The 18,768-nt window shown below is 39.0% G+C and overlaps 1 protein-coding gene across 6 annotated transcripts; it reads right to left on the reverse strand.

The window, feature by feature from the left end:
- Positions 1-3,070: 3,070 nt before the first annotated feature.
- LOC148699585 (uncharacterized) lies at positions 3,071-5,537 on the reverse strand. Of its 6 annotated transcripts, none has more exons than XR_015974432.2 (6): positions 5,270-5,533; positions 4,722-4,822; positions 4,447-4,567; positions 3,774-3,923; positions 3,351-3,632; positions 3,071-3,248 (listed from the first exon to the last, which is right to left on the reverse strand). XR_015974432.2 is itself a non-coding variant. In XM_088713635.2 (6 exons), exons 3-6 carry the CDS (start codon positions 4,594-4,596, stop codon positions 3,192-3,194), a joined length of 492 nt encoding a protein of 163 aa, XP_088569761.2. In that variant the 5' UTR covers positions 4,597-4,623; positions 4,722-4,804; positions 5,270-5,537; the 3' UTR covers positions 3,071-3,191. The 6 variants fall into 6 exon arrangements, 4 of the variants coding, with proteins under 4 accessions (XP_088569761.2, XP_088569760.2, XP_088569758.2 ...); XM_088713635.2 differs by having other exon boundaries at positions 3,498-3,632; positions 4,447-4,623; positions 4,722-4,804; positions 5,270-5,537; XM_088713634.2 differs by having other exon boundaries at positions 3,498-3,632; positions 4,447-4,623; positions 5,270-5,537.
- Positions 5,538-18,768: the final 13,231 nt, after the last annotated feature.

Genomic DNA, 18,768 nt, shown 5'->3' on the forward strand with positions numbered 1-18,768 from the left:
TGGATTTACACTTATAAATTTTTTAAGGTTGATACATACTGGTGTGTTATTGAAAGATGATCCATTTGTTTTTTCATCTCAAGCTCGACAAGTATTTTTGTGCAAGACTCAAAAGATAAAAATTGGTTTCTTGTTATTAAGACGAAACCTAAGAACTTGTATGATATGGGAAAAAGGTTGGAAGAGGAGGACGATGATACTTATACTCAATGTATGCCTTATAATATTGTGCCAACTGATGAAGTAAATGCGCCAACGAGTTTGATTAGGGTAGATGTTGAATGAAAATGTAGTTTCATAATGGTAAGTAAAATTTATCAAGTATACGTTGAATGAGTTATTATATTCTCTTTTATTAGCACTTTATTTAGTATAAATTTATCATTTAACCGAATATTGATTCTTTTTTGTGTATACCAGGTAACAATATGCCCCGAGGGAGACGATTTAGAGATGTGGAGTTCCAGCATTCTCAGGTGAGATCTACCTCTGATCAGTCCCTGCAGTCCCAGCAGCCATGTGAGCACCAGCAGCACGAGTCAGGATCTCAGTGCGAGCCTCCTGCTGATTGCCCGGAGGATGAGCTCCGGATCCAGGATAATTTGATTTAAAGTTCATATTTTATGTTCATATTTGTCTTCAACTTTTTAAGACATATTTTATTTAATTTTAATTAATGGACAAGGGACGGTGAGGACGAGACGGGGACCCACTCAAGCAAAGGATGTGTGGAAGCTTCCTCCGGGTGAGAAGATTATCATCCGATGCAACGAATTGGGGCAGCCCATCAATAGAGCTGGAAGTCTTCTATCAAGCTTTTTAGGATCGGTTGCACGCAAGGGTCAACTGTGTCCGCTCAATCATACGAAGTGGAATGACATGCTTCCTTCGTATAAGGTTGAGCTTCTTAGACTCATACAGGTAATGAATTGAATTTGTTCTTTTTAATTTGACACCTCCTTTATGTTAATTTGCTTACTACCATAATTTTACTTTTGAGGTTTAATATTATTATAACATTCTGTATCTTATTATAGGGTAAGTTTGTACTCCCTTCAGAGAGCCATGATTGGGTGCTAAAGTTCCTCAACCACAAATGAAAAGAATATAAAGCAAAATTGAAGACAGACTTTAAGCGCGAGGGTATGACAGAGGAGGAGGTTGCTCGTGTGACTCCTCCTGATGTATACCCTCAGCAGTGGAGGGAGCTTGTTCACTACTGGTTTTCTGAAAGAGAACAGGTCACGTATATTGTTTCAATATTTTATATTATCTTTATTATTAATATAGATTGCAAATATATACATTGAATCATATAATACTGTGTGCTTTTATTTTGGCAGACATATTCTAATATTGATAGAGCTGCACGAGCATCTCAAGCAGTTCCTCACACTTCAAGCTCGAAGAGTTATACAAGACGTAGAAATAAATTCGTAAGTTCTTTTGAAACTATTTGAAATTCTACTAACATATAGTACGTATCATGATACATAGTTTGCCAATATACTTTCCGTATGTATAGATAGTAGAGCATGGAAGGGAGCCTGGTGAGGTAGAGTTTTATAAGATGACCCACACTCATCGAGATGGCAGCTTTGTCCGGGATGAGTCGAGAGATATAGTTGTATGTATTCATTTTTTATTTGTTCACAATTTTTTATTAATTTTACTTCTTTTAAAAATATTAATGTGACTATTTTTTTTTGAGAGTGATATAGGAAAGAGCTACAACTCTTATTTCAGAGCGCGTCGGCGAGTCATCATCATCCGACGCGACCAGTCGCGTCAAGGCTCAGGTCTTTGCCAAATTGATGGGCTCAGAACGTTATGGTCGCGTGAGGGGTTACGGTGTCGGAGTTACCCCCACTCAACTGTCTACAGTGAGCCGATATACCCAAGATGCCAGACAAAGTACTAGCACTTCAGAGGTTTGTAGTTTGAGGGCAGAGATGGCACAGATAAAGCAGTCATATGAGACAAGGATCGATGAGATGAAGCAGAGTCATATGATGATATGGCGGAGTTGAAGCAGAGCCAAGAGTTGAAGATATAATCTTTGCATGATCAGCTTGACCATATTTTATCTTTTTTGCAGAGATTTGCTCCTCCGGTACATAAATAAATCTATATAAATATTTTACATAATTATAATGTATTCTTGTATGAGTGTGATGACTTTCATATTCTTAGTTTCGAAAGTATTTTTTTTTCTTGTAGGTTGTTGATACTTCATCTAATCATAGAGATGATGATGTCGTCGACCCTTGATACATCGTATATTGTTTACTTAGAAATTTGAGATGTATGTTTTTAGTATGTTTTTGAAGTACAATGTAATCAAATATGATAATATGAATATTTTGAATGAAAAGTTCTTGTTTGTGACGTGTATTTTGTTATCTATGTGATTTAGTGTATTTCTTTTATTGGAATTTAATGTATACAGTATTAAAAATTGCTTTTACGAAAAAAATTTAAAAAAAAAATTTCTATTGCCGACAATTTTAAGCGTCGGCAATAGCAAGTGGCACGGAATCTGGCACGCCTTTAACGATGCTTTCACTACAAGAAATCTCATCTTTCCCGACGCTTTTTATAATCTTTACCGACGCTTATAAGCGTCGGCTAAAGTTTCCGCAACGCAAACAGAAGCGTCGTAAAAGCGTTGGCGATACCGGAGTGGCAAATATTTTTGCCAACGCCAATAGAAAGCGTCGGCAAAAACAGGGCTTTTCCGACGCTAATGAAAGCGTCGGCAAATTGAGATTCGCCGACGCTTTAAAGCGTCAGGAAAGTCCAAAGAAAGCCTAGGTTTTCGCCGACGCTTTAAAGCGTCGGTAAAACCATGCTATAACGACGCTTATATAGCGTCGCCTAAAGATATTTTTACCGACGCTTTTTAAGCGTCGGCGATGGCGTGCCAGCCCGTGCCAAAGATGGTTTTTAACGACGCTTTAAAGCGTCGGGAGTAGATTTTTTTTTAAAAAAAAAGAAACAAAAGCATATTAAAAAACATATTATAGCAATATGAACCTGCATTACATTTACATCAAGACAAACATACAGATCATTCGAAACATTCATATTGTCATATAAGATTAAATTTACATAAGTTTAGAATTACAATGTATTTTGAAAAATATAAGAAAGATACATATAAAACTCATTAAATAACAGTCTAAAAAATATCAGGGACCGCATTCAGCCCCATCATCATCTCTGCGAGCTGTTGAAGTATCAGGAACCTAAAAAAAAAAAAAGAAACTTTAGAAGTTAGGAATATGAAAATCATTAACTCATGCAAAATAATAATTATGTATAGTCATCAAATACATATAGTTATTTACCTGAGGAGGGAGAAATCGCTGAATATATTTAAACCCTCAATATGGAAAATGATTGAAGAAAACTATTTCCCTTTCCCACTTGATCTACACTTTTTTTGGGGGAAAACCCTTCTCACTCTTCTAACATACCTAATAAAGGTTTTATACCTTCATAGACCTCATTTCTTCTAGTGCTGCAAGTATGTCCATATCTCTCTTTGAATCCACTGCTCTGTTTTCCAGTGACTTCATCGCATCCCCCATCTCTTCAGCAGCTCTCTTCTTCTTCTCTTTTTCTACTGCCTGGTGAAAGCACAACATAAGATATTGGAATTGAAACCACAATTCTATTGCGAAAATATCAAATATCAAGAATACCCCAGAACATGTACTAGTCAAACCCAGCAATATAACATGCTACGGAGCATTATGTAAATCACTCACTTCGTCCTCTTCCCGCCAAGGCTCAAAATTTCGGGATGCTCCCGATTCAACAACATAGTCCGAATTCTGAGGATCTATTTTGAATGCAATTTCAGCCGAGCATCTGGTGCATTTGAAGTAGAACCGAAAAATCTGAATTCCCAGATAAGTCTGCAGGATGCCAATCAAAATTCCAAACATCAATCTCAGTTCCTCATCAAATGCGCAATAAAATTGAACTTTTCAACCAAACATTAACCAAATAAAGAATTCCTGAAATTTAACACCATCGATAATGTTAATCTGAAGATAATTTATATTTCAGGTTACCTTGTTCCTCAAAATCTATGAAATTACAGTATCAGAGTATAGGCATTTCGACCCAGCTAAGATAAATCTATGCCCTCTTTCTTGCTTATCAGTGAAACTAAAATGCTCACTTTCTGGAAATTAATTTCCGACCCTAAGTTGTAGCAGGAAGAGGAGAATAAATGTAAAGAAAGCATGCTGTATAGATCCCAACTTTCCAAACCACTGATCTACATTACCATGAAATAAAAGATTCTCCAACCCTCTCAAAGATGGTCAGCGCAGCAACTAAGATCCTAGAAAAATGAATAAGAATTCAAAACTCTCTTTTTAGTCACAAGTAACTACTAGAAGCAAGATAGAATTGAAAAATGAAATCCTTTACCCGACAAGTAGCAAGAACGTACCAATACTGACACCAGAATCTCAGCTGCTCAATCTCCGGCTTGTTCAACTCCACAGTTTTGAAGCATTCATACGCCGGATAAGCATAGCCAAGAACCAACCTATAGACAGAAACGCTCTGAGTTCTCATCTAAATTCACTTTCTTGAAAAGGATTTCTGAAGACAAGAAACATAACAGATAAAACGAAGATCTACTGTCCGGATGTAATGTTACAGCCAGAAAACTAAAACTAATTCAAGACAGGATTACTTACGCCAAGGATCTTGTAACAAAATTTGCCATCATTTTGATCCGACAAACATGTACAAAGTTAGGACCACTCTCTCAGCCAGCCCCCTGTAGCAACCCCAAAGACTAGAAATCAAGGAAAAAGAAAACTGACATCATAATTATATCAACAGATGCAGATCAACGTTCTGCGTTCCTCAGATCATTTGAAGTATATACATACCAGAAAATCGAACAAAAAGTTTATAGGAAAACAAGAAAACAGAGTGCAACAAAATCAGACCAACAAAACCCCAGAAAACAAGGAAGATCCGTACAGAAAAACCTAGATTTAAAGATCCGACTGAAATCAACACCAGATACTTCCACATTACATAATCCGAGCCGAAAGCCACCTATTTCCATCGGCAAAGAGAAAGAAAACCCTTAAAACTGATCAAGAAAATGGGAAATCCAAAATCAGCATAACAACCAGAAAAGAACCCTTATTTGGTTCGAAAATCCGAGAAGAAACGCAAGATTACGCCGATTTAATTCCAAGAAGACCAAAGGAATGGGGGTAAAGATCCATACCTTTCCGAGATCACCCGCTCGCTCGAGGGGAAGAGGAAGACAAAATCCTTCTAATGAAGCGACAACGATAAAAGAAGCCCGAGCTTTCAAGGGTACGAAATAGAGCCAGCGAGAGCTTTTTTTACCGTCCGCCTTCTCTTCTTTAAAAGCCAGAGAACGGCGAGCCAGCGAGAGAGCGAGAGAGAGAGAGAGAGAGAGCTCGTTGCCTCGCCCCCACCCGGCCGTCTCGATATGACCAAGCTGGGACTGGCTGGTGCTTGGTTCCTTATTAGTTGGGATCTATACAGCATGCTAAGAATTTCCGACGCTAAATGAAAGCGTCAGCAAATATATGAGCGGTGAAATTTTTCCCGACGCTTCCTCCTAGCGTCGGTAAAAATGCGTCGGGAAAGGCCCATTTTTCTGTAGTGTTTGTAGCGTCGGGCAAGAACCCATAAGCCGATGCTTCTAAGCGTCGGCCTAGTCCAACAGAAACCCACCGTTTGAAGTGTCGGTGCAAGTTACCCGACGCTTTTAAGCGTCGGTTACCTCGAAGATGAACGACGCTTAAAAGCGTTAGCATACATGGCCGACGCTTTCTTCAAGCGTCGGTGTAAACTGAGCCCACGCCCACCTGCCCGACGTCTTACCTACGTTTTGAGGGGCGTTGGCAGGAAATCTATCGACGCTTAAAAGCGTCGGTAAAGACCAAATAAAGCGCCGGGACATATCCTTTTTTTTGTAGTGTGTCTCTCCCCTGGATTTCAGGGATCCTCCCTCCATCGGGGGAGATGAAGTACTTTTCATCTTCTTTTGATGTAATAAGTGTGGTGGTAGTTACTTGTGAAATTCTCCCCCTTAATGTAAATTAAGCTTGCAAGTGGAATTTATTAAACCGTGTACCTAACTACTTAATAGTTTTTTCTGTTGTAACTGATGCTGGAACTAATGATGCATGCAGTATTTAACCTTGTTTCTGTAAGATATTATTGCATGAAAATAATATGGTTATTAATTGTTCGCTATTACTGGCTAATCGCATTCGGAATAATTGGCACGTTCTCTCGGGAGGGTCCGGGCGCGACCCCACCGATCTCCTCGGATGCACACAGATGGAGAGTGTGCAGGACGGCAATCGGTAAATCCGTCCATTGTTGGCGGGCAAATTCACCATGGTGATGTGACGCTTTGTACTGGCTGAAGCTCGGGCGCTCCCCACCTCCCCCCAGCCCATGTGCACTGTCGAGTCCCGAGCCCCCCCGTTAGGTAATGTTCCGCCAGTTTTAACTTGTTTGCCCCGTGGCTTGGAGAGGAGGAGAGAGAGAGAGACAGCGAGCGAGAGATTTCCCGAGCCCTGTCCTCATCTCACAACAACTAATGGTCCTCTAAGCACCGTTTCACTTAGTTAGCCCACTAGCATAATTTACAACAAATCAATATTATTATATTATGCTAATTTTTTATGCCAGCATCATAAGTATATGACCATTGATGGAGAAAATATGGGACACCTTGATTTTAGTTCAGACCAACTCCCCTAACCTCGGACATGAACAGTAGTAAATGACTTTAGTTCCAACCAAGAAGTCGCCAGCCGAAAAGAACCATCAGCACGTGTCAAGCAGGGCTGATAACCCTAAGAACCAGCAGTCCTGGTAGTTCGCAGTCATGGCAGCCCCACATCCCACGTTAGACCTACGTCGCACTCTGCCCATGCGTATGGCCGTACCAACGCCGCTGTCTGAGATCATTGTATGTCATATCGGCCCAGGTAACGACAAGGTTGGCTCCTCTATATAAAGAAGGCAACCCGAGAAACTTGAGGTTCGTGCAAAATAAGCACTTACTATCACTCACAAAGACTACTCTCTGCTGAGATCTCTCCCTTCCATGCTATTGTCTCGTTATTCTAACTTAGGCATCGGAGGATCCCTGCCGGAAACTCTCCAACAAGTGGACTTTTTGCAAGCCACCCTGCGAAGGAGACTAGTGTTCGACGCCTTAATTAAATATGTGTTGATCTTCTATCATAGCAGATTGATTAACATTCTCTTCATCGCCAAATCATCAGATCGGATTTTAGCGGCACAATATATATTCAGTGATCAGATGACTTATTTTTTAATTAAAATAAATATGATTTTTATTAATGGTGTTAAAAAAACTATTATATTAGAGGCATTTGTGTAAAAACAGTATTCTATAAGGATATAGAAATAAATATAAATTTTAAGAGGATATTCACGTAAATTTAAATTTTTAGAAGGTATTCATAAAAAAAACTTTTTTTTTTAGCATGCGTGGGGTGGGTGGGGAAGGGCGGGTCGAGGCGCAGTGTTGGAATTTCTGTATGGTACGGTGAAGGATGGGGACCAGAAATTAAAGCAATACTTGCCCCCTGGACTGACAATTTAGACCCCATTTGGGGTGTAGAACTTTTGAAAGCAGAGCTTTCTTAAGTAGAGTTTTTATAGAAAGCTATTTACTGTTTGGTAACTACATTTCTAAAGTGCCGTGGTATTTTAATATGTGTTTGATAAATAAACTAAAAAAGTATATTTGGTATAACAAAATGAACATAAAGGACATTGCATAGTATTATACAATAGAGCATAATAAAATATAATATGTATTAATATATAAATATATAATACAGTATAATATTACCGTAATATAATATAATATTATTATAATATATTAATATAATATTGTATACTATAGCATAATAATTTAATATAATATTAAATTATTTAACATAGCATATCAATATATTATGATATAATGCAATATAATATTATATCTATAGTATAATACAATAACAAAGATATAAAATATTATAATTATTAGCGTAAATTAATTTTTTATAATATAACATAATATTAAATTGTTTAACATAACATATTACTGTATTATGATATAATGTAATATAATATTATATTTATAGTATAACACAATAATAAAGGTATAAAATATTATAATTATAAGTATAAATTAATTTTTTACCCTTCTGATGACTATTTATCTCTGTAACAAATTTTCTATTAGATTTTTAGGATTATAAAGGGATATTTTGTGTAATTGTTATATTTTATCACAGATATTTTGGTCAAAAAAATAGCTTTCCGACCAGGCCTAAACGTGCTTTTCCGAAAAGCTCCAAAATGGAGTTTCTTCCAAAAAGTTACTTTTAGTTTTATGGAAAAGCTAAAATAGCTTTCCGAAATTTTTACTAAACACCTCTATTTCATCTAAAAGTGCTTTTAGAGGGCCATAAAATAATTTTTGGCCCTTCAAAAGCTCCCTCAAACGGAGCTTAATAGCTGGTGACTTTTCATCAGAGCAGAGTATACAGAGAGACCGGCGATTACATTGCTGAAAAATACAAGGACCCTCCAACAAGATTTATTGCCATGTCTGCTCTCTCTTTGGTCTTTATTTTTGTAACGTTATTCATATGTACTCAGTGCTCTGATTGTTGGGTTTTGACCCACATGACCACAACGTGGTCAGTTACAGAATGAATACCGTAACTGACTCCTAAAAAAGTGAAAACTCCCTTATCCTTGATGGAAGGATAAAGCTTATGGGTCTCACCCTCTGCCGATTGATCGACACAGAACCAGCCATCGTGGGTGTCATTAACGTAGGGCCAAGAGGGAGAAACAAACGAAGCTTGATCATTCATCAGATTACTCATGGATCCAGGTATGCTTCCCTTTTCATGATTGGTTCTATTATGATCCTATTTATAGATGGTTTTAACATATGGTATCAGAGCCTGGTTCATCCTAGAACCAGATCACAGTAAAGGGTAGAACCAGATCATGGTAAAAGGCCTATTTTGACAGTCCCATGGACAGTCCTCCACGGCCGCAGGGACGGATCATCCCAATGTTGGATCTAGCCGGCCATGGCACCGAGAGCCGACACGAGATCCAGCGTCGACTCTCGGCCATGGCTTCCATCCCATCCCAATGCCGGATCGGGCCGGCATATGGCGCCGAGAGCCATCAAAGGATCCGGCGCAACCGCCGGCCATGGCCTCCATTACACACCTTTAAAAAAAAAGGGATGACAAACTTACCGGATGATCACTGTCGGGCGGCGGATTCCTGCGGGCGACTCGATCGCTCGGGTAGTCGCCGTCGGGCGGCGTTGCATCCGGCGGCAGGCGGCATGAATGCCGATCGCCGCTCCTCGCCGCTCCTAAGGGCCGACGAGTTGGGTTCGGCGGAACCGCAACCCGTCGGCGTGCCCCTGCTGGCGTGCGACCGATGGTGGGCTCGCCATCGGGCGGCGAGTCCACCGGAGGCAGGCGGTGCGCTCGTCCCCCAGCGACCGGAGTCAGGCGGGCTGGGTTCGACGGAACCCTAGCCCGCCACTAAAAGAGGAGGAAGACGGGTCGGGACCCGTCTTCAGTTCTTTTAAAAAAAACATTATTTTATGCAATAACGGGTGTCGGGTTTGGGTTTCGACCCGAACCCGGAATTGGTAACCCGTCTGCATTTAAAAGGGCATAACGGGCATAACAGGCATAACGGGTTTGGGTTTTTGGGTTTTGATCCGAAATCCAAATCCGTTTGGCCAATAAAAGAGGAATTTTCAGTTAAGCCCCTATGAAACATTTTATTTATGCATACAGCCCTTCCGGGATGTTAAAAAGATGTAATTGTTTCTGTTAAGCCCCTGTAAAATATTTTATTTATGCTGACATCCTTCCAGGGCTATAAGAAACGAAATATTTTGATGTAGTCCCTGTAAAGCATATCATTTATGCAGAGGTCCTCAAAATATGTTAATTTAGTCTCTGTAAAACATATTATTTATGCAAAGGTCCTTGTAGGGTAATGTGATAAAATTTTTTGTCATTTATTTTACATTTTAGTATACTTGATAGCATGATATGACATATGTACTGATTGTGTAGATTAGTAAAATATTAAATACATGTTTTATTTTAATTTGTCATATTATGAATTGTCAATTATGTGCGATGTCATTATTTTAATTTGATGTCTATATTATGAAATAGTTTGGTAGTTGCCAAAGTAACCCAACTAGAATGTTTAATAGACATCAAGTCATCAAATACTCTAATCCTAGGTATTAAGATAATGACTTTGCAAATTATGACTTACAGTTTTTCAATCATGAGATATTATGGATTGGCCCAAAGGTGCACCACTTTCAAATGATTGATTTGCTGAGTTAGGATAATTAATGAGTATCCTTGATTTAATAGGTATTGGATGCTCAAAGGCAACAGCCCTATTTGAATTTTGGACCTATATCATTAATTATTCCTAGGTAAATTGGGAATCACCATAATAGTAATTTAGTGTTTCATAATTACTACCCAAAGGTGTATTATGGTAATATTGTTTATGTTATTCATCATTATTGCTAACTCAAAGTGTTAATGTTGTAAGCATTTTCTTATTGTTAATTTTCTTATTGCAGTATCTATTCCTGTTTCCCTTCATTCGCAAGCTTCATCTATTACGATCTTTAATGGAACTAATTTCTCGGAGTGGAATGAACAAGTCCAGTTTCACCTAGGTATTCTGGATCTTGATTTAGCACTCCGATCTGAGAAACCGGCTGACATTACTGATTTGAGCAGCTCGGAAGAAAGGTCTTTTTATAAGACTTGGAAAAGATCGAACAGATTGAGCATTATGTTTATGCGGATGAGTATAGCAAACAATATCAAGTCAACGCTTCCTGAATGTGACCGTGCTCAAGCATTATTGAAAACTGTGGAAGAACATTTCCGATCTGATGATAAGTCTCTGGCTGGGACATTAATGGCTAAACTTACCACCATGAAATTTGATGGTACTTGTGGGATGCATGAGCATATCCTTGAAATGACAAATATAGCTGCTAAGCTGAAGGCTCTTGGGATGGATGTGAATGAATCCTTTTTAGTTCAATTTATTTTGAACTCCTTGCCTCCTCAATTTGGATCATTTCAAATTCACTATAACACTATTAAGGATAAGTGGAATGTGAATGAATTGACCAGTATGCTTGTTCAAGAGGAGACAAGACTTAAGCAACAAGGATATCATTCTGTCAATCTTGTAAGTCATGGAGCCAAGAGAAATGGAAGAAGCCAAGAAAGGGCATGAAGAGTGGACCATCCAAGGGTAAAGAGCCTCATCATGATACCGAGGTTCATAAGAAGAAACAAAACAAAGATAGATGCCATTTTTGCAAGAAATTGGGACACTATCAGAAGGACTGCCATAAACGCAAGGCATGGCTTGAAAAGAAAGGTGAGCCTTTGGCTTATGTATGTTTTGAATCAAACCTTACTGAAGTTCCTTCTAATACTTGGTGGTTTGACTCAGGTTCTAATGTTCATGTTTCAAATACGATGCAGGGATTCCTTACAACCCAGATGCAAGATCCAAATGAGAGTTTTATCATTTTGGGGAATGGGGTTAGAGTTCCTGTAACAGTTGTTGGAACCTATCGTTTGTTTTTAAATACTGGTTGTCATTTAGATTTGCTTCAGACTCTTTATGTTCCTTCTATTTCTAGAAATTTAATTTCTGTTTCTAAACTTGATGTTGAAGGATATTTCTTTAAAATTAGGAATGGTAGTTTGCGTCTTTTCAAAGACAATGTCTTCCTTGGTTCTGGTGTTTTGTGTGATGGCTTATATAAAGTAAATCTTGATAATCATTTTGCTGAAACTCTTATGACCTTGCATCATAATATTGGAATTAAACGAAACCCGATAAATGAAAGATCTTCCAACTTGTGGCATAAAAGATTGGGTCATATATCCAATGAAAGATTTGAGAGATTAGTAAAGGATGGGATTTTGTCAAACATCGACTTTACTGATCTCGGTATGTGTCTAGACTGCATTAAGGGAAAGCAAACCAAACACACAAAGAAAGTTGCCACAAGAAGTGAAGAACTTCTTGAAATTATCCATACAGACATTTGTGGGTCTTTTGACTCCCCATCATTTGGTGGAGAGAAGTATTTTATCATCTTTATTGATGATTTTTCACGTTATGGTTATGTCTATTTGTTGCATGAAAAATCTCAGGCAATGGATGTCCTAGAGGTATACATTACTGAGGTTGAAAGACAATTAGATAGAAAGATAAAAATTGTCAGGTCTGATAGAGGTGGTGAATATTATGGTAGGTATGATGAAACAGGACAACACCCTGGCCCATTTGCTAAACTCTTAGAAAAGCATGGCATACGTGCTCAATACACTATGCTGGGAATGCCACAGCAGAATGGAGTAGCTGAAAGGTGTAATCGTACACTTATGGATATGGTTAGGAGTATGTTAACTAATTTTCCGTTACCTATATCGTTGTCGATAGAAGCCCTTAAGACCGCTGTATACATATTAAACCGGGTTCCTAGTAAGGCAGTTCCAAAAACTCCTTTTGAGTTATGGACAGGAAGGAAACCGAGTTTAAGACACCTGCATGTTTGGAGTTGTCCAGCGGAGGCCAGAATTTATAATCCACATGAAAAGAAATTGGATTTTAGAACAATTAGTGGATACTTCATAGGTTATCCCGAAAAATCCAAAGAGTATAGGATTTACTGTCCTAACCATAGTACAAGAATTATATAGACAGATAATGTCAAATTCATTGAGAATAGTGAAACCAGTGGGAGTAATAAACCACAAAATGTGAAAATTCAAGAAGTTAGGGTGCAAGTCCCTTTACCCATGACTTCTAAGAAAATTGTTGTTCCTACAGTTGTCACACAGTTTAATAACAATAAACAACAAATTAATGATCAAACACTCCATAATGAAGTTATCACCACTGAACAAGTTGTAGAAGAACCACAAGGGATGACATTACGGAGATCTCAAAGAGAAAGAAGATCTGCCATTCCAAATGATTATATGGTTTATCTACAAGAATTTGATTTTGATATAGGGACAAGAAAAGATCCGGTTTCTTTTAAACAAGCCATAGAAAGTATTGATTCTATTAAATGGATTGATGCCATGAAAAATGAGTTGAAATCAATGGATCAGAATGAAGTCTGGGATGTCGTTGATTTGCCCGAAGGTTGTAAGACAGTTGGGTGTAAGTGGGTCTTTAAGACCAAGCTCGACTCAAAGGGTAATGTTGAACGACATAAAGCCAGACTGGTGGCCAAAGGTTTCACTCAGAAAGGAGGCATTGATTATAAAGAGACCTTTTCTCCTGTATCTAAAAAGGACTCATTTAGAATCATTATGGCTTTGGTTGTACATTATGATTTAGAGTTGCACCAAAGGTTTAGATGAAGAAGTCTATATGGACCAGCCCGAAGGTTTCCCATTAAAGGGAAAAGAACACATGGTTTGCAAATTAAAGAAGTCAATATATGGTCTTAAACAAGCTTTCCGACAATGGTATCGCAAGTTCAATGATACCATCACTTCCTTCGGTTTTAAGGAAAACACTATTGATCGGTGTATATACCTGAAGGTCAGTGGGAGTAAGTTTATCTTTGTAGTCCTATATGTTGATGATATATTGCTTGCCAGTAGTGATCTTGGCTTATTGTATGAAACTAAGGTTTTTCTCTCAAGGAACTTTGAAATGAAAGATATGAATGAAGCAACCTACGTGATAGGCATTGAAATATTTCGTGATCGATCACGTGGATTGTTAGGGTTGTCTCAAAAGGCATATATAGACAGAATTCTAGAGAGATTTGGTATGGAGAACTGTTCAACCAGTGTTGTTCCAATTCAGAAAGGGGATAAATTTAGTCTCATGCAATGCCCACAGAATGAATTGGAACATAAGCAGATGAAAAAATATACCTTATGCTTCTGCAGTTGGTAGCTTGATGTACGCTCAGACCTGTACCAGACCGGACATCAGTTTTATAGTTGGAATGCTAGGAAGATACCAAAGTAATCCAGGGATGGATCACTGGAAAGCTGCAAAGAAGGTGATGAGATACTTGCAAGGAACAAAGAATTACATGCTTACATATAGAAAGTCAGATAGCCTTGAGGTGATTGGCTATTCGGATTCAGACTTTGCTGGATGTGTGGATAGTAGAAAGTCAACGTTTGGTTTTTTGTTCCTATTAGCTGGAGGAGCAATCTCATGGAAAAGTGCCAAACAGATAAGCACTGCTTCGTCCACCATGGAAGCAGAATTTGTGGCATGCTTTGAGGCCACGGTTCATAGTTTGTGGCTGCGTAACTTCATCTCGGGACTTGGGATTTTTGACTCTATTGCCAGGCCGCTGAGAATCTTTTGTGACAATACTACAGCCGTCCATTTCTCCAAAAACGACAAATATTCTAATGGTGCCAAGCACATTGAACTTAAATATTTTGTTGTCAAGGAGGAAGTTCAGAAACAAAATGTGTATATAGAAAATATGAGGACAGAGCTCATGATTGCCGATCCTTTTGACAAAAGGTTTACAACCAAAGACTTTTAAAGAGCATGTTGAAAGAATGGGTCTTAGTTGTAATCCATGATATTAAGTGAGGATTGTATTATGTTTATTTCTTTGATATTTAGATATAATTGATTATGTTTCTGATTTTTCTGTTCTTCAAATATATGTACATGTATGGCTTTGAATGTATGATTACAGGAATTGTCTCTGACAAAGACATAATGTTTGACCATTAAAGATACTTCTCATTTATGGACTGTGGTTAAATAATTTGCTAGTGTTGTAGTACTTGGAAGGAACTATGTCATTATGTTGATGTGGAACCGCCTTGACTCGCATTAGTAAGTTGTTTAATTATGGTATTATGATGACCCAACTGACTGTAGATTAGAATGATGCGCGCCTAATGTTTATATCATTCTAACCAAAGCATGGTCATATGGGCCAAGTGGGAGAATGTTGGGTTTTGACCCACATGACCACAACGTGGTCAGTTACAGAATGAATACCGTAACTGACTCCTAAAGAAGTGAAAACTCTTTTATCCTTGATGGAAGGATAAAACTTATGTGTCTCACCCTCTGCCGATTGATCGACACAGAACCAGCCATCGTGGTTGTCATTAACGTAGGGCTAAGAGGGAGAAACAAACGAAGCTTGATCATTCATCAGATTACTCATGGATCCAGGTATGCTTCCTTTTTCATGATTGGTTCTATTATGATCCTATTTACAGATGGTTTTAACACTGATGCCTTATATTGCCATGTATGCTTGCTTGCATACTATCTGTCCCCCTTCATATGCTATCTGTCCCAACCAGCTAATATGTGCGTCTCTGGCCCTTCATCTATTATTTTCCCAGCTAGAGCTAATAGCATCTCTAACCTTCTTACAGCATAGGCGCGATGGATGGGGGATGATGGGAGCCAAAATGGATCGTCCTATCTTTGGCATGAAGTCACCTAATTTTGGCCGAACAGACCTCAGAAGGACGACCTCAGAAGGCCGACCCCAGAAGGTCGAGCCGATCTTAGAAGGCCGATCTCGTCGTCCACATACTGCGGTCATGTCCTGCAATTGCCTCACCGTACCATGCTTTGCTTGTTGGCTATGCTACGATGTATTAATCAAGGACCATGCCCTACTGCCCCAGCCATGCCCTGCCACAGTTACTAACGCTTTACCGTTCATAAGAACGGCCTACGCCGTGTGCCTCAAGTAAGCTCTAGCTGCGCGCCATCTAGCTAAAAGCTATCTTCTCCCATAATGAGGATGGATCATACCTCCGCCACCTGGGCGCCTCTACGGGGACTATAAATAGCCCCATCAGGTAACGCCTAAGAAATTTTTTGGATCAACTAAGATCTACTCTAACTTGAGCATCGGAGGGCCCTCACTGGAACCACCGGTGAGGTTTTGTGCAGGTACGCTGGCGCGCGAAAGGTAGCTCTTCTTTCTTCGCTCTGGCCGGCAGCTTCCTCGACTCCTCTAGCGTGGTTATCCTCGGGCCAAATTTGAACCACAATAGGGGATATGGTGCACCTTTTTCCTCCGAGGAGGCCAAAGGAAAGGAGAAGGTAGAGACCATGGAAGCGAGCAAAACAATCAGAAAATCTCTTTCTTCATCCTTGGGGATGATTTCAAGACGAAAAATGATATTTACCCAAAAGAAAATATGCAAAATGGAGGCAATGAAGGCGACGGCTCAATCAGAAGAGTTGCTCTCATGTTTTTTGATACTCTCGGTCTAGGAAGGAACAGCTCCAAAAAGAGAGAGAGAGAGAGAGAGAGAGAGAGAGAGAGAGAGAGAGAGAGAAAAACGGTAGGTGTGCCATAGAGCGTACTTGTCGTATCCTCATCTTGCACAAAGCTGAACGGCACCGCTGCTGGCAGCCAGGAACAGCGTCTGATATTATTCTGAATAAATCGTGGATGTAATCGATCCGATTCGAGTTGCATCTTTCGCATGACAGAATGATCGATCATTTTTCATCCGTTGGATTGTATATTGCACAGATTTCAAAGCACTCCAAGCACTTTAGGGTCACCCACTACCCGTTTGGACACTCAAAACGGCTATTATGCAATCCAATGGCTGACGTCGCTGCTACTTATAGCTTTTTCATTGTAACTGATGCCGGAACTAATGGCTTCAGCATTCAACTTTGTTTCTCTAAGATATTATTGATTGCAAATGGTATTTGTTTGCTCTCACTGGCCAAATGCATTCGCAATAACTCGCACGTTCTCAAGGGAGGATCCGGGTGCGAACCCACCGATCTCTTCGGACGCATCCAAAAGAGGACTGTGCAAGGACGGCACTCGTTTAATCCATTTACTCTCGGAATTTGTACTTATCAGGTACGAACCTACCTGCTCTAGCACAAAAAAAAAAAAAAAAAAACACGCTTTGTACTGGCTGAAGCGCAGGTGAGCCGTGCCGGGCCACCCCTGCCCGGGCCCAGCCTAGATTTTTTTTAAAATTTTTTTATAAATAATTAGAATGTTTTCTTATTTTGCTCTGTACAATTGTAATTGCTTGCGAATATTTTTGCTGTTTGATGATATGCTATTAAAATTTTCTGAACAGAGCAGAGAATGTCTCTTTTTTTTTTCAACACAAGTTATTGGTATAGAATTAGACATCTAATGCGACCTAAACAATGGAATTTAACCTTAATATTAATTAAAGGGATTCTAAATTGAGTTCAATCACACTAGGCGGATCAAGTTAGAAAATTTGTAAACTGATTTTATACTTGGTTAGCGCATGGTTTGGATTAGGATGGTAAAATTAGCAAAATTTATGACTCGAATCTAGTTCAATTCTCCAAACAAGTCATATTTTGGATCTCGATCCATCGGTCTAAATAATTGGGTCAAGCCAAACCTAATCAAATCACATCATCGATTAACCCAGTAGCCTCCCATCGAAACTACGCCAATCTAATAATTATAATAATCATTATTTATCTAAAAAAATACTTTTAATTTTTTTATTTAATACACTAATATATTTCTTGTAATCATGTGATCAAATGAAGGGAAGTAAATTTTTAAAATAAATATTATTTTATTAAAGAAGAAAGTAGAAGTAAAATTAATGGTCCTTGTTGCAGCAGTCCATTAACGGAAAATAATGGGATATAATGGAAAATAATTGTTATTATATTTTTTATATTATATAATTTAATAGTGTAATTGGAGAGTGGTTATAACGCCGTTATAAGACCGTGGATGAGATCGGGCTCACCTCGTCACCGTCTAGTTCTGGCCGACGAGGAGATGAGGATACGTCATGTGGACGGTCCTGATCGTCTGACCTCGAACGGTGTGCCGCCGCTTGGGGGCGTTGGGCGTATTATTCCTGCGCCTCTTTCTTTTTGCTCAGCCGTTGGGCCCACCGGATCCCCACCTTGAACCGGTGAGCCCATAAAAACTTCTTAACAAAATACCCTTGTCTTTCCAATTGAATAACGATCGCTCCCACAAATTTTAGGAAGTGAGATGAATATGTATAATCTATATAAACTAAAATATAGGAGAAAATAAGAGCTTAAGAGGTAATAGAAAGAGCTCTTTTCTCTCTCACTGCCCACCATCGTCCACCACTTACCATCTAATTGCCGCCTCCAATTGTTGATGATCCTCACGTCATCCATATTTGTTGGCGCTCCCCAATTTGTCCACTACTATTATTGATATCCACCACTGCTTGACATCATTCTAATCTTCATCACAGCTCATTATTATTGAGGATCTTTATTACTATGCATCGTGGTTAGCAATTATTGACGATCTCTTATCATCCTTCATCATTAATAATCTCCACTATCATCCAACGTCATCGATGATCTCTAGCGATAGCTACTACTACTACTACTAATGATGTCCACTATTGCTCACCATCGATGATACACTATGCCACCATTAGCCATGATGATAATTGTTACTATGACCCACCACTATCAACTTCTTCAACATCACCTATCATCGACAATAATCTCCACCACCCTCCACGACCATTGTCAAACTCCACGATCTATAACAATGATGACAATGGGATGGCAGGTGGTGGTGGGTGGCCAAAGAGATGGGAAACGTCG

The sequence above is a fragment of the Phoenix dactylifera genome, chromosome 2 (assembly GCF_051530095.1).
Source record: "Phoenix dactylifera cultivar Ajwa chromosome 2, Ajwa_hap1_PhDact_Kaust_v1.1, whole genome shotgun sequence".
NCBI classification, from domain to species: domain Eukaryota; kingdom Viridiplantae; phylum Streptophyta; class Magnoliopsida; order Arecales; family Arecaceae; genus Phoenix; species Phoenix dactylifera.